Source organism: Psittacula echo (assembly GCF_963264785.1).
Source record: "Psittacula echo genome assembly, chromosome: 4".
Classification (NCBI taxonomy): Eukaryota; Metazoa; Chordata; class Aves; order Psittaciformes; family Psittacidae; genus Psittacula; species Psittacula echo.
Genome location: NC_137738.1, coordinates 20,325,140 through 20,339,862, shown reverse-complemented (window position 1 = coordinate 20,339,862; position 14,723 = coordinate 20,325,140). Strand labels below are relative to the sequence as shown.

General features: G+C 47.6%; 1 protein-coding gene across 1 annotated transcript; it reads right to left on the bottom strand.

Annotated features, from left to right (window-relative positions):
- Positions 1 to 4,378: 4,378 nt before the first annotated feature.
- Positions 4,379 to 14,661, bottom strand: MRPL14 (mitochondrial ribosomal protein L14). Its single transcript, XM_080616536.1, has 3 exons — positions 14,593 to 14,661; positions 7,431 to 7,524; positions 4,379 to 4,985 (listed from the first exon to the last, which is right to left on the bottom strand). Exons 2-3 carry the CDS (start codon positions 7,502 to 7,504, stop codon positions 4,619 to 4,621), a joined length of 441 nt encoding a protein of 146 aa, XP_080472662.1. The 5' UTR covers positions 7,505 to 7,524; positions 14,593 to 14,661; the 3' UTR covers positions 4,379 to 4,618.
- Positions 14,662 to 14,723: the final 62 nt, after the last annotated feature.

The window sequence follows — 14,723 nt, the reverse complement described above, 5'->3', positions numbered from 1 at the left end:
TGGACCTGGTCAGGTTGGGTCGCTCCAAAGTCTTCATCTTCCTCCTCCTCACTGGCAGTGGCTCCGCTGCCCTACTGTGGGCCAGTGGCTGGGGAACGTGCTGAAGGAGAGAGATTTCGGCTCGGATACTTCAGTCAGTCAAGCTGAAGGGCCCACCGAGTGAGTGGCATGGGGGCTATGGGGGCAGGCTGCCAGGCACACCATCATGCCCACATTGCCACCTAGCCTCCAGCTCTGGGATGTGCAGCTCGCCACTCTCACCGCTGCCAACCGATCCGGACCCAAGTCCAGCCTGCAGCTGCATCAGCCCTGGTTCGGCAGGCATGATGTCAGCTGTATTCCCCTCCTCCCAGCCCCCAAAGTCACTAGCTGCCTCCCTCAGCTCTGTGGTCCATCCACCCTCTGGCACAGGGCCACAAGACAGGGCCACCTGTCTCTCAGCCTCGGTCTCCAAGCAGATGGAAGACATCAGCTCCCTGCTGCATCCCTCTGTGATAATCTGTCTCGCCTGCTTCCTTCTGGGGACACCCCTTCTCACGGCCAGCTAATCCCCAGTGCTCGCCTGTCTCTTTCCATACCCCAGCCCTCACTAGAGAGCCCCATCACATATCTTTTCTGGGCAAACATCTCCCCAAAGGTCATCTCTTCCTACACATGCAGGATGACCTAGAAAAAGACCCTTTTCCCCCATCTCCCATGGAAGAATGTCTGAGCACAAAGTCCCCATCATCACTAGGGGAATAGGCACCCTCTTGGGAACTTCATCTGATGCGAACCCTGAATCCAAACACATGGGAACAGACACAGACCCAGGGACCCACTCAGAGCTGACCAGGGAGGCACATTTGTAATGGGGCAAGAAGACCCTGGGAGAACTCTGCCTTTGGTTTCTCCTTCCCTCTGCAGTGGGTGGCAGCTCCCCCAGAGGCTGCCCAGGAGATGAGAGAATTCCTCTTAAGCACTGCCTCATGCTGGGAAATTTTCCCATTTACCATATAAAATCCTGTTAATCGCAGAATAATAAACATAACTAGGAAGCAGGGGAAAGAATGACCTTCTGGCAGCAACTGAGGTAGGTGGTGTTTTGTTTTTCTTCCTTCCTCTAAGGGAATAATCTCACCAGCCTGCAGCCATCCTTCAAGAAAAGGACCTCCAAGAATTGCTTCCCATGGAGTAAATCGCATCTAGTTTCCTAGCAGGATGGAAATCACAAGGAAAAGCCTTCCATTTGAGGAGAGCTCAGTCTCAGGTGGATGCCAAAAGAGGATACTACATGCTGGAGCCCAGGAAACCCAGCAGCTGCTCCTGGGACACCACTGCCTTGCTGCTCAGAAGGCTCTGGCATGTCTGCAGCAGAGCTGAGCCAGCTGGAAGTCGAGAACAAGCAGGTATTTCCCCCTGTGCTGAAACAAAAGAGAAGACCTGGCAGTGTTCAAGGCCAGGTTGGATGGGACTTGGAACAACCTGCTCTAGTGGAAGGTGTCCCAGGCCATGGCAGGGGGTTGGAAATGGATGAGCTTTTAATGTCCCCTCCGACCCAAACCACTGTGATTCTATGAATACAGGGTGTGCTCAAAGAGAGCCCAGAGAACCTACATCAGCCTAGGCCACTGGCAAGGCACTGTCCATCTGCTCCTGCCTATGCAGCACAGATGGATGGTGCTAGAGCAGTGCTGGGGCAGTCAGGGGCTGACCATCCTGCAACCGTGGTGGGGCCAAATTCAATGGGATAGCTGGGAGCAGGCTGAGGATTCATCCACAAGCTGGGCCTTTTCCCCTCAGAGAGATACTGCTGCAGGCAGCACCTGGAATTTGCAGTGGGACAGGGATTTCTGCCGAGGCTGCGTTCCTCATTAGGGAAAGACAGGTAAAAACTGCAGGATACGCTCTATGGGATATGCTTAGCTCAGCTGTCTGCATGTCCGCTTATTAAGCTCTGAGGTTAAGGATTTAGTTCCACATATCAGTTTACTTAGAAATAAAGCATCGCTTCACATTTTAATCTCAAGCATGCTGCACTGTCTTGCCCGCTTCCTCTTGTGCCCTCTCCCCAGGACCCCTTCCCCAGCGAAATGCTGGCAAGTTATTAGCAAATATTCTGTGAAATATTTAATATCCAAACAGCAGGGTCTGTGCATCCCAGGAGACTCATAGCCCTTATGCTCAGGACAGGAAAAACAAGGATTGTTTGCAGGCCCTTAGGTCCTACTGGGAGATGCTTCAAGGCTAGAGTTGTTGCCAAGCAAAAACTTCACAGTAAAGCAGCCCTTTAGATGAGTTATAAGGTATTCCAGCTTGGGATGGACTCCTTTTTCACTGTGCCCACAGCCTTTACACAGAAACAAATGATATTTTGAAAGTACATTTTCCAGCCCTACATTAGTGGAAGCCAGCTTCTTTTTCTGTTCTCCAAAGGATTTAATTGAGGATATTTGAGCTGCTTCTGTCTGCAGGAAGGCCATGGCAAACATGTCAACTGGCTTGTGATTATTAAAAAAAACATATAAAAGTATTTGTTTATGTGTTTATTGGGGCTTGGGACTTTCAAAGGTTGTGGAAGGTTTTGTAAAGCAAGACCACAGAGCTGTTAAGTGACATAAACACCTTCCCTGATAATGCATAAAAGCATACACCCCTTTTCCACTCAAAATACTTAAGCCTGCTGGAGGGATGAGCTGTGAAAAAGCTAGAACGTACCTCAAGAGGGCTGCGTAGATTCATCCGCCGACGGCAGGGCATAGAGCTGACTTTCCCACCCCTTCGCCTAACTCGGGTAGATCCAGCACTCTGCAGCCCTGCACGAAACTTCCCCCGTGCGAGGACGGTACCCGCGCTCCCAGCTCTCCCTAAGGCCCCTCGGATTTGAGCAGGCTCCGGCTTAGTCCCATCCCTCCGTCCGGACTCCACAACGGGCGCCGCTAGAGGGCCCGGGCGGCTCACTGCAAGGGCCGGTTCCGGGCAGCCCCGCTCCACCTCCGCCGGCCCGGCGCGCTCCCCAAGCCCGGAAGGCGGAAACACAGCATCGCCGAAAGACTGAGGAAGCCGCTCAACCCTTCCGAAACTGCCCCAGGATCAGCCCAACATGATGCGGGAGCACATTGAAGCAAGGAGAAAAAAAAGCAGCAAGCGGTGCCCGAGCAGTTGGAGTGTGCCATGGAGGGAGGGAGGCCGGCCAGCCAACACCCGCTGCACACATGGTTTGTTCATCATCCTGCTTCGCTAAATGGCATCAGCATCACCTTTGACCACATCAAGTTCCTCCTGGAAGTCGACTGCACTCAGATACACTGGAAAGACTGACAGCAGCCAGACAAGCACCTGCTCCACTATTATACCAGTGGGCAGCCACCTACGAAGCAAGCACGCCAACTGTTTAAAGGCAATGCCTGTGGGGTTCGGAGCTGCAGACCCAACATCCACTGGCCCATGGACAACAGCAGTCAAGAAAGATGCTGCCAGCAGCAGCTGGTTCTGCTTTCCCACAGAACTGAGCAGCACATAGGTTTGATCCCCTCTAGTTCACAGGGTGGGACAGTGTCATTACTTAAAGGTCAAGACTGAATTTAAATTCAAAGTGTCTCTTATCTGCATTACCTGGAATCATGGAGAACGAGGATTCAGGACGCAACTTTTCCATGGGCAATATGGATTCCACAGCAGGGACTGTGGGGCAGACACATCTGCCAGAAGTAACTACTTAAAATGTGGAATAGCTCAGCACTGAAGTCTTCAGATCTTCATATCGGGGCAATGCAGGACCAAGGTAAGGAGCTTTCCCAGCTCAACAGGTAGGGTATGGGGAAGGACAAGACACTGCCAGCTGCCACTAGACATGTGAGGAATTGGCTGAGGGGCCCAAAGCTGGCCAAAGTCCTGTGGGCTGCATCCCTCTTCCCCAGCACTGCTATTTCTAGGAGTTTTCTGCCCCCTGTATTCCTTTACCTGCCATGAGCACCGAGTTTATGAATCCAGCCCTTGCATTACTCAGAGAACACAATTTCCTCAGGTTGGCCAGGTGGAGAGCACAGGCTGCATCTCAAACCTACCCTATTCACCTCCCCTTCCTACCTTTGCTTCCCCATCTCTGGCATATCCTGTTCAATCACACACCACTGAAGTTTGCAGACCATCGTGCTCTCCCAGTTCCGATTACCCCTGAAGACTTTTCTTAGGCAAAGATATAGAAACTTATCCTTTTATTGAATGCGGCCAAGGCACCAACAGTTCATTATGTAACTCTTCTACTCTTTCATGTGAATCCATTTTGTAGACCCCATTGGAGCAGGGACTGTGCTTTGTGCCTTGTTCCTGGGGAACTGGGAAAGGCAGAAATACAGAAAAGAGAGCATAAGCAGTACAAAACAGGAAGGATTTTCATGTTCTCATTTTAATGATTATAGACACACTGCAGATGTTCTGTGAAATAAATCAACCTTCTTTTAGAGCAAAACAAGGTATTCCAACATTTAAATTAGTTGCCTGCAATTCTTATACATGAAGAGACTCTTGATGAACCTCAACTTTTTCACTTTTTACCGTTTTCTTTCTTAGAAAAGGACCAAGGAACAGCTATGTATGGAAGCACATAAACACAATTGCCAGACACCTTTCTTATCTTTCATACAAAGTTGTGGGCAATGGCCAATATTTTGGAGAACTCTCCTTCTCTCCGTCGCAGGCTATAGGGTATTGGTGTTTTTATTCTAGTCCCTAATGGATTTCCATTGTCATCTATGAGTACCACATTGTTGGAATCAAATCTGGGCGTCATGGTGGGACCAGGCATCTTGTGCCCTACAATTAAAGCCTTCTTCTTTTCTCCTTTAATAGCCAGAAGGATCTTGTCTCCTACTTTCCCAACTCCAGTCTTGTTATACACGTGGATACATTTTGGTGGCCGGTGGTACGGTGTGTTCCCCAAGGTGCTGTTGTCCACCACTCGCACACGGGTGAGCTTCTGTATTGCTTGGCATGCTCCAGTGATACTAGGAAAAGACAGGAAAGAGTAAGACACTCCTCAGTAATCCTTTGGGAGCAAGGGCAAACCCAGCACAGGATCTTGTCATTACATAAACCACTCACAAGGCACCAGCAACAAATTCATACCATATGGGTGACACACTGACTGCATTCAGTGTGCTCTTTGAAAGCCAGATGCTACTTCAGGCTTTGCACTCTCTTCACTAAATGTCAAACATAACAACCACTCTACTTTGAAACATGACTAAAAGATGGCACGAAGAGTGGCTTGCATTTACTGGGCTTTTTAGTGACTGCAGATGATTTCATTCAACTTCAATTACAAGCAAAAAAATGTGTTTGCTTCTACAAACAGCCTACAGGAAGCTCAGGCTCAAGTCAGACTCTTTCAATCTTGTACACAATCCCCAGTGATAAGGGTTTTTATGACCAATCTTCTTTTCAGTGAAGTCTGTAAGGGTCTTCCATCTTATTCTGCTCTCAGTAAGACACCTGAGGTCCTGCTGTGGCTGCTAAGCTGCCACTAGCTAGAACCTAGCAGATCATCACCTTCCCCACGTGGGAGGAACCCAGAGACACATTCTCTTCTGTATCTGTTTGCTCTGTGAGATTATCAGGATTAAGAAACAACAGAAATAAACTGCACAATACTAAATTGTTAAATTTGACTCTGACTATGCTTAGGAACAGCAGGAATAAACTGAGAAACAATTCAATTTCCTTTACAGGAGCAGCTATTTGTTTATCCAGTAAGCTAAAATTCAAGTGATGTGTTGTTTGTCTTCAAAGGAGGCCCAAACACCGACCATCAGACAAACAGGAAGATCCCTTCTACTGGTGAACAACTGATTTGCAGGAAGGTACCAGAAACACGCTGGCCAGGCAGCTGCAGGAATGCCAAGCTGCTGTCAGCTGAACTAGTCAAATAAACATCATATGGAATCAACCTAACCATTCACTTTGTTTTGCAGAGCAGAAGTGTATACAGTACATAAAAATCAATGGAGATCGTCATCCCTTCTAGAAGACGAAGGACGTGCAATTGCAAGCCACCCCCTGTGTATTAAACACGGTGTGGATGTTCATCAGTTGAAGCAGGTACTTTTACATCCAGTAGGGGAGGGCCAGCTGGGTCAGTCTGTACTAGTCTAACTGCTGCAGAGGTCAAATGCTGCCCTGAAGATTTGCTTCCTAGAGCAGAGGCCTACCCCAGCTTTCCCCTACAAGAGCACACCTCTCTTCTCTCTCAAAAGGCACTCACCTCTGCAGGCAGCCACCCTCTCCCATCCCCTGGCAGGGATGTGGTATACCACACTCTATCCTCTACCTGTCAGCTGTGGCTACACAGCAGGGAAAGCAGAAGGGAGGAGTCTGGAAAGGGACAAGAGTGTTTGTCACAGGAAGGAGATGAAGAAACCTAGATGGGCCAAATGCACAATGAAGGAGTAAGAAACAGCTGGAAGTGTGGTTCCCCAGGTATGACTGGACAAGATTAACTGCAGAAGGAGGACTTTTTTCTTTCCCCTTTCTTCATTTCTATCACAGTCTTGAAGCAAAATCCCACCACAAATGAAAGGTTTCCCCATTAAGACTGCTGACATCTTGCTCACCTTTGTAGACTTTGTGTCCCTCTGGCTGTCAGCATCCATAGCTCCTTGAAACATCTACTGGCCAATGCTTTCATACAACCCATTTACAGAGAAAGCCAGTATGATCCAGGTACCTCCTCAAGATAGCTCCTGGGACTATCACATAACCTAGCTCTGAGCATTGTCTTAATACCCTCTCCAGAGCACAGTCACAAGAATGACTAGTCTCATCCTTTAAACTAAAGCCCTGACCTTTTAAAGAGTTATACGCCAGAGACTCCCCATACCTGCACTGAATGTACTGCGCAATTAGGCTCTAAGCTTTGTGCAAGGCATTGTAAAATATGAGGTCCATAAATTTAAGAAGTTTTAAATGCCTTGAGCTTGGAACAAGGACCTAAAGAAAAATAACAAAATGGGCACTGTTAAGGTACAAGGAAATAATTTTTCAGGTTACTTTTGTTCTAAATACCTAAAATTATAAACTCTGAATAATTTTAAACATGTAATTGGTGCTGCATTCAGCAGGGTCTGCCTGTTGCTTATTTGCACTTGGCTGAAAAACACAGGCACTTCCAAATTCTGCTTGCAGGCCACTGCATCGCCCTCAAGGCCTTTAAACCTCCTTACACCCATATGAAAATGCAGAGTTCAGACCACATTCAGACTGCCAGGAAACTGCCTATGTTGTGTTTGGGTTCACTTTGCAACCTGGGAAGAGAAAACTGAGAGATCTTTTAATTATTATTACATTATCCTTTTTGAATCACAAATACTTTATCTTATGCTTGACCTACTTAACAGCACCTCCTTCAATCAGAAAACTCTCCCAAGAAAACAAAAGCAAGACTTGAAAATTACCTCAAGTGCCGCTGGATCACCGTACTGCTTAGATGGGTTAAGGGTAAACCCAACCGCCTGTTCAAGACAGCCATTTGGATTCTGGTAATCCACCCTGCATAAGAAACAAAGAGAATTACGAACTCTGGAAAATGGACAGAATTTGTTTTGCTTCCTTTCCCTTATGTGAATCACCCACTAGAACCTCAGCACCTCTTTAGATGCTGCAATCCACAGCACAAGGAGTGGTAACAAAGCAGCATGCCACAAAGCAGATCAACAATTCCTTCCTGAATTTAGGAGACAATATAATTCAGATGTGTATACTACAAATCTGGATTCAGTATCACTGCATTGCAGTTGCCTGCACACATAAGTAAGGACTCTTCTGTGTAAATTGTGAATCATGTAAGCAAGCAGCAGGTTTGAGAATTTCAGATGTTTAGTTTAGAGGCTGCAGTGACCTACCACAGTTACTTGTACGAGTTACCAGTATTAACCTATAAAACAAGCAAAAAGCCAGAGATACCCTGCAGATGGGCACTAGAGCTTCAAGAAAGAATTTGCCAGACAAGAAACAAGACAAAGTTCCATAGGTGAGGGCATGCTCTCCCTCAGCATACACAAGGTGCTCAGCAGCCTATGGTTAAAGACCAGGATCATACCTTTGCCAGTCTCGCCCTGTTAAGGCTGCGCAGACCAACCAGCTCCCTCTAACTTTACAGTGCTCTATTAAGCCAAACCAGAACAGTTCCCAGACTGCAGCAGAGCTGGGCTACAGGGGCGACCTCTGAGTGTTCCACATCCTCTTCCCTGACTACATCTATGGCTGTTCCCTAACCTCATTCTGTCAGACTGATGGCAACCAGCTTGCACACACAACCACAAAGGCTTATCTGGACACGGGTCACCTTGACATCAGCTAGGGAGTGATGACCCAGGCAGATCCAAGAGAAGGGAGAAAACAACACAGGCCAAGAGCCAGTCCTCTTTCAGGCCAGCTCAGGTAGAGCTAAGACTGACTGCAACCACTGCTGTGTGACACTGCTTGCTGAGGCCTTGGCAGTGCGACCAACACATGCTCTGCTTCTCTCCTTTCTAAAAGTAAACATTAAAAAGTCATTGACCTCTTATCTCCCTTAGCCAGTTCTGATGAGCCAAACTGTAGCAGTACATTGTAAAGCCATTTTCTTAACTTTTAATTTTCTTAACTCTAAAGAGTTAATCTTTTTTAACTTTTAAACCTTTTTCTTACCATTTTCTTAACAAAGCTGACCTAACATCTCTATAGAGAAAAAATACACACACAGAGCCTTCTGACAAATGACACCACAGCTGGTTTTATTACAACTAGAGTAAACCCCAATCTAAATCTTCACTCTCTCTCTACTGTTTTTATTTTTCCCCAGTGCATTGTGTTTGCTTGCTTGGGGATGTATGTAATTTTTAGGGTTTGCAGATGTCCTACAGAGCAAGCTAATGCTGACAGCAAGATGAAAAGCACTGGAGATGTGCACCACAGCAGTCCTGTAGCAGCGCTCCCTGAACAAAGCACATGATCTGCAGCAAACCATCTCACTTGTTATATAGGCAGGTCTGGAAGAGAACAGCAACAGCCAAAGATGTGCTAAACAGAGACACTTTTCAGTGGGGTAGAAGACCTTCAAATGAGTTCAGAGCCTCCCTTCAAAGCTTGCCTGCACTGTGCCCTCCCTGAAATGAGACTCCAAGAAGGCTGTGTTTTTGCCACAGCTCCTTACCTCACTGTGTAATCCTAATGAAAACAAGGCCCTGCGGTATTTACAGTGCTACCGGCAAACAAGGTGCGATTACCAGGGCATTCCTGCTTCCAGGATTTCTACGCAAGTTCAACTACATTGCCTTGCTATAAGTCCATACTCTGTGTTAGCAGAGGGCAGCCTGTGTCCTGCTCTGTGCTTGGGTGTACCATTTCCCTATGTGAAACTCAAACTCAGTAATACTGCTCCTACTAACTCCAGAATCACACTGAGGCTTTGAATCCCTCTAGAAAACCCAAAGAGCAGCAGCAGGTTGGCCTGTCGTCTTTTATAGACACTTCCTGGGGAATCCAGCCATCCCGGTCACCCCTGTCTCTATTCTCCTGGCAGGCATGGTGGCCTCGGTGGCAGAAGAGGATGGGCCTCTTCATCCTCACCATTACGTAGGCTGATGGGAGAGGTCTGCTGGCTCATGGCAGGGCAGGCACAGGCACACACTATGCCTTTGTCACAGTGACAGCAAAGTCAGGCCCAGCATAGCAAGATGTGCTTAAGGCAGCATGTCAGAGTCCTACAGTGCTGCCTAAACTCTGAACTCATCCCCGCTATGGGGAGGAGTCACCATCTGTTTCTACCCTGTGGCAACAGTGAAGGTTTGAAGTTTAAAAACTACCAGCAGGAGCATCAACAGCATTAAATGCCCAAGGACTGTTTATTTTTCCAGATGACTCAGTACCCCCTTCTTTGCTAAGAATTATTCCTCAGCACATTAAGATGCGTCACAGGCTAAGAACCTTCCTATGATTGATTATTTGGTATGAAGCATCCTGCTAGGAACTGAGTAAACAGGGGGGATTGCTTCCAATTAGCATGAAGGGTGGAGGGAAGAGAAGAATGCACCTGTGGCATGGAGTACAGCATTCAAGGGTGCAAGTAGGTTCACAAACAGTGAATCACATCTTCAGCTATTCTAACATGCCAGCTTCCCTTCTAGAAAGTTTGGGTCTGTCTCCAGGTGCTCCTCAACCAGACTCAGTCGTGACTTACTCCCTCAGCAGCAGCGAGCTTTACTCTTTTGCCTTCACTTTTCCCCTATGTGGAGGGGCTAATTACCAAACTAAACTCCAAAGGGCACAGAAGCCACAGTCACGCTGGGTGCTGCAACACGAATGATCCAAGTTAGTGCCAAAGTTGAAGAGCTGCTATAAAGCGATGACAGCCATCGGCCCCAGCACACCCAGCGCCTCTCTCCTTCCCTGTGCCGCCTCACACCATTAGGCCTTAAATCGTTAGGTACTTAACCACTAATACACTCCTGCCAAGGAATTATCTTGAAAAGGACTCCTGGAGGTCATCTAGTCCAATCTCCTGCTCAAGCAGGATTAATTTCAGAGTTCTTCGTGCTAGGGAAGAGCAGTGTTTAAAAAGATGCTATCCTAAAATGAAAGGCCCAATACAAGGACAATTGATACAAACATCAGCCACACGTACCTGCATCAAAGCAGTGATAAAGAACTGTGTACAGAAACCTCTCCTAGTTCTACCCTGCTATCCCTAAATTCTAGCAGTGGTTCTGTCTCATGGTCAGAGAGACTAACTTCTTAAACCAGTATCAGAGACACTTTGCTTCTCTCCACTCCACATACCTGTTAAAAGTTAGCACAGACCTCACACAGACTTTGGAGTAAGATTCAGAAGAAGGGAGGAGTTTATTAATCAAATATCACTGAAATGACCCAATTTCTACTTTACCGAATAAATCTGAGCAAGCAATAACGGGCTGGAGCAAACACTCCCTTCTTGAGGGCCCTTCAGCCTCACCCCATTCAATCCAGCAGACTGACATCAAATTCCAACACTGCACAACAAGAAATTCTTCACCAGTTATAAACCCCTGGAAGTTAATTAACCACTGTGCCATTTTCAAGTGCCATAATAAAGCTACCACCTTCACCCTTTTTCCTTGAGATGAAAGAACTAACATTTACCACAATCTTGAGTGGTTTTTGAATGGAGCAATGCTGGAGAATTCCATTCCTGCTCACAGAAGCAGGCCACATACCATATTTTTGTCAAACATGCACAAATGCACAAGCTGACCACCTCAGGGAGCTGATACAAAGCAAGGACATCTTCCAGATAAGGAGAACAGGATTACATACTCGCTTGGAAACTACATGAGGGCACACAGTACCAGGAAAGGAAGGTCTGCGTCCCCACGACACACATTTTCATCACCTCTCTTATGCTGGCTCTAGCATACATATAAATCACAGTTTTCAGCTACATCAGTTCCTTGATCCAACTCATCCCACAGCTGCGTGAATGCTGGTGGGAGGGAACACGGCAAAACATAAGACCAGAATTTCTTTCACTGCCAACCCAGATTTATATTATGACATTATCTGTGGAGAAACACCAGGAGATGTGGACAAGAAATGGATCTCTTCCACTGCAGCAAAAATACTGATGTGCCTCACAAGACTAGTCTGTATGAATGTGCACTATTAACACAACCATGGGAGCTCAGGAAAGGTCTCTGAACACTCAAGAGGCCAGTGCAATGGCTCTGACGAAGCCTTTATCAGTGGTGTATATTTTAAAAACCAGTCGAGGTACCATTTTTATCCTGCCTGCATCCTCGAGTAAGCATATTTTTAAATAGTTGTTGTCTAACAATCCAGTATTAGTTCCCTTTTTAATTGCAAGTTTTGGAAATGACCCCTGCTCCCTATATTCCCAAGATCTGTCATTTCACAACCATTCAACTATTTCTGTTCCTTCTTTCTTCTAGTAACTCATCCAAACAGGCCCCAGAGAAAATCAATGGATAATGCAAAGCAAATGCTGAGGAGTATTACTCAAAGCCTGCTGTCAAACATACAAAATAAAATAGGGAAAAATGTTCTTCACTTTAATAGCAGTAACAGGATCTGCACAGTCAAACAGTGAGGACCAACATCCTCTTTATTCTTCTAAAAGACCAAAACAGACATACTTCAGGCACCACAAAGATTTCAACTGAATCTGTCATCCATCATTAGAATGCAGGAAATAAATCCAAGATAATATGTGCCATGCAAATACCTAAACTCCTACTCTGGCACTGTGGATTTATTTATAGATGGTCTGCCAGGGTGAGCTACCAAAGCCAAGTTTGAACTACAGGATTCAATCCATTCACGACTCTCCTCATAAAGGAAACGATGTGATTAAGGACATGTGTGCGTGTTAAAAATACACAAAATATTCATTACCAAGACATAACTGGTTTTCATTAATGACAGCCAGAAAGGCCAGGATTCACAAAGAAGAATTAAGTCTTTTCGAATTCCATTTATAAATAAGATTAGCTATTAAGTAGGATATTTATTGATCCAAGTTACCAACAGAAACTCACTACAGGTACATCTGTTAACAATTTTAAAGCAAAGAACACTAACCTCATTTTCCAAATCACAATCAGGAAAGGCAGATGAAAAAGAAGAGCTGAATACCTTTACTAGAAAACTTACGTAAACTGTCAAAAGTATCCAGGCAACCCAACTCTAAGGTTCTTATGGCTCTTACCATTCTATTATCCAAGCACCTTAAACCATTCTATGTATTCATATTCACAGCACTGTACTAAAATAGGGAGGGATTACTCCCAGTGCACTGGCAGGAAATTAAGCTACAGAGAGGACAACCTGTGTGAGGTCAAAGGAAAGGAGCAGTAGAGCAGGTGCATAACCCCAGAAGCTCTGCTCTGGTCAATGGGGCTGGAGGTGAACCCCAGTGAGGACACTGTTTCTCTCTGCCTTCAGGAATTACATGTGAAGTCAGAGAACTGCCCACACTCCTGTAACTCAATACTGCTATCACCTCTCAAATGTATCTTCACTACTTCTGAAAGCACTGAAGTCTCAAGAACAGGATAGGTGGCAAGCCACAAGGTCAGATTCTGCTTCCAGCCCTGACCTGGGTGACCATGTCCCAGCCAGCAAGGTGCGATCACAAAGCAGATAGCAGCAACCGCGCTGGGGTGAGCTCTGGCAGGGAGGACACAAAGAAGAAGGGAAAAAAGGAGGAAAGCTGTGGCTCAACCATTAAAATAAAGCCAAGAACCGCTAACCTGGGTTACTTGTTCACACAATAAAGAATGATAGTGGCTCCAGGCCTTTCTGATAAAGCCATACCAGAAAACAATCCCTAACAGACAGAATTCAGGCTTAAGAAAAACCTGCCCTAGAGACAAAGGCACACTCATGGTATGAGGCAGCACAGACCTACCTGCAGCTTTGCTGGATTAAGCCTCGCTTCTCATGCAAATACTTCCCTTAACTCAGTTTCCTTCCTTCCAAAAAAGACTCTCCCAGGTAAGCTGGGAGAACTCTCAAACCAGACAAGTGAACACAGCTCAGATGTATTTTGTATTTGTATCGTGCGTTTATAAAGACTGTATGTCTGCTTTTACTACAAGGAGTAAGCTTTACACACTTACAAGAACTCCGTCATGATGTCTTCTTCCCCAAATTGCCTCCCCTTACTCACCGGACCTCCAAAAGTGTCTTTTGGAGAACAACCAGCAAAGCACAGACTAGCACCCACACTTCCCGAGTCCCCATGACACACACGAGTAAATACCACTCTTGTCAGGACACAGGAATTTCGGTTTAACTTTGCTGCATGACTATTCATACCTGTCCACAAACCTAACCCCGGCAGCTCAGCTCCACGTGGATTCTGAAACAGACACTCTGAAGGACATGCATGCAGGAATCACATAAGCCAAACTGATAGGGCAGGGCTGAAACCCAGCAACAGCACAGGGCGCTGCCTCTCGGAGAGGCAAGATACTAGCCGTGATCCCTTTTGCAAGCGACACAATGGCTCCACAGAGCCCAGGCTCCCAGCAGCTTCTGCAATACGCCACCACTTAGCTGCCCAGCTGCCTGCCGCTCAAAGTCACCCCCAAGGAACCTTCGGGACCAGCTTTTCTCAGCGTTTCTAGAGCAGCAAACCACCCATACTCAGGGTTTAGACGCCTCCGGCCCTGTGCACACGGTACCACCGACGGCCGCAAATGGCTCCCTGTAAAAGGCAGCAGGGCCGGCAGATGAGTGAAGGGAGGACCGGGGCAACCCAGGCTCACCTGCCCTACCGCCTGTTCTCGCTCAGCCCCAGGGCCGAAGAGGGCCACCCAGGCCTCGTCCAGCTCGGTCACGAGGCTGGGTGCGGACCCAGCCCCAGGTGAAAGCCGCACACCGGGAGCAACATGACCCGCCGGCAGGACATAAGCCGCCCGCAGGCCGCGGCCAGCCCCCGTGGGAGGCCTAAGGCCCCGCGACAACAGCGCGGCGGCTCAGGGCCCGCTCCTGCCCAGCGTCCGCCCCCCTCCCAGCCACCCCGGCCCGCCGCCGCTCCCGGTGCGCCATATCGCCCTCCGCTCCCCGCCCGCGCACCTCCAAGGGACCGGGCCCCGTCGCTCCCCTCCCGCGCGCATGAGCAGCGGCGCCACCGCTCGCGGGCCCGCCCATCGCTGTGCAGAGCCGGCGCCGCCGCGCCGCGCCCCGCCCACCCGGGGCCCCGCCCC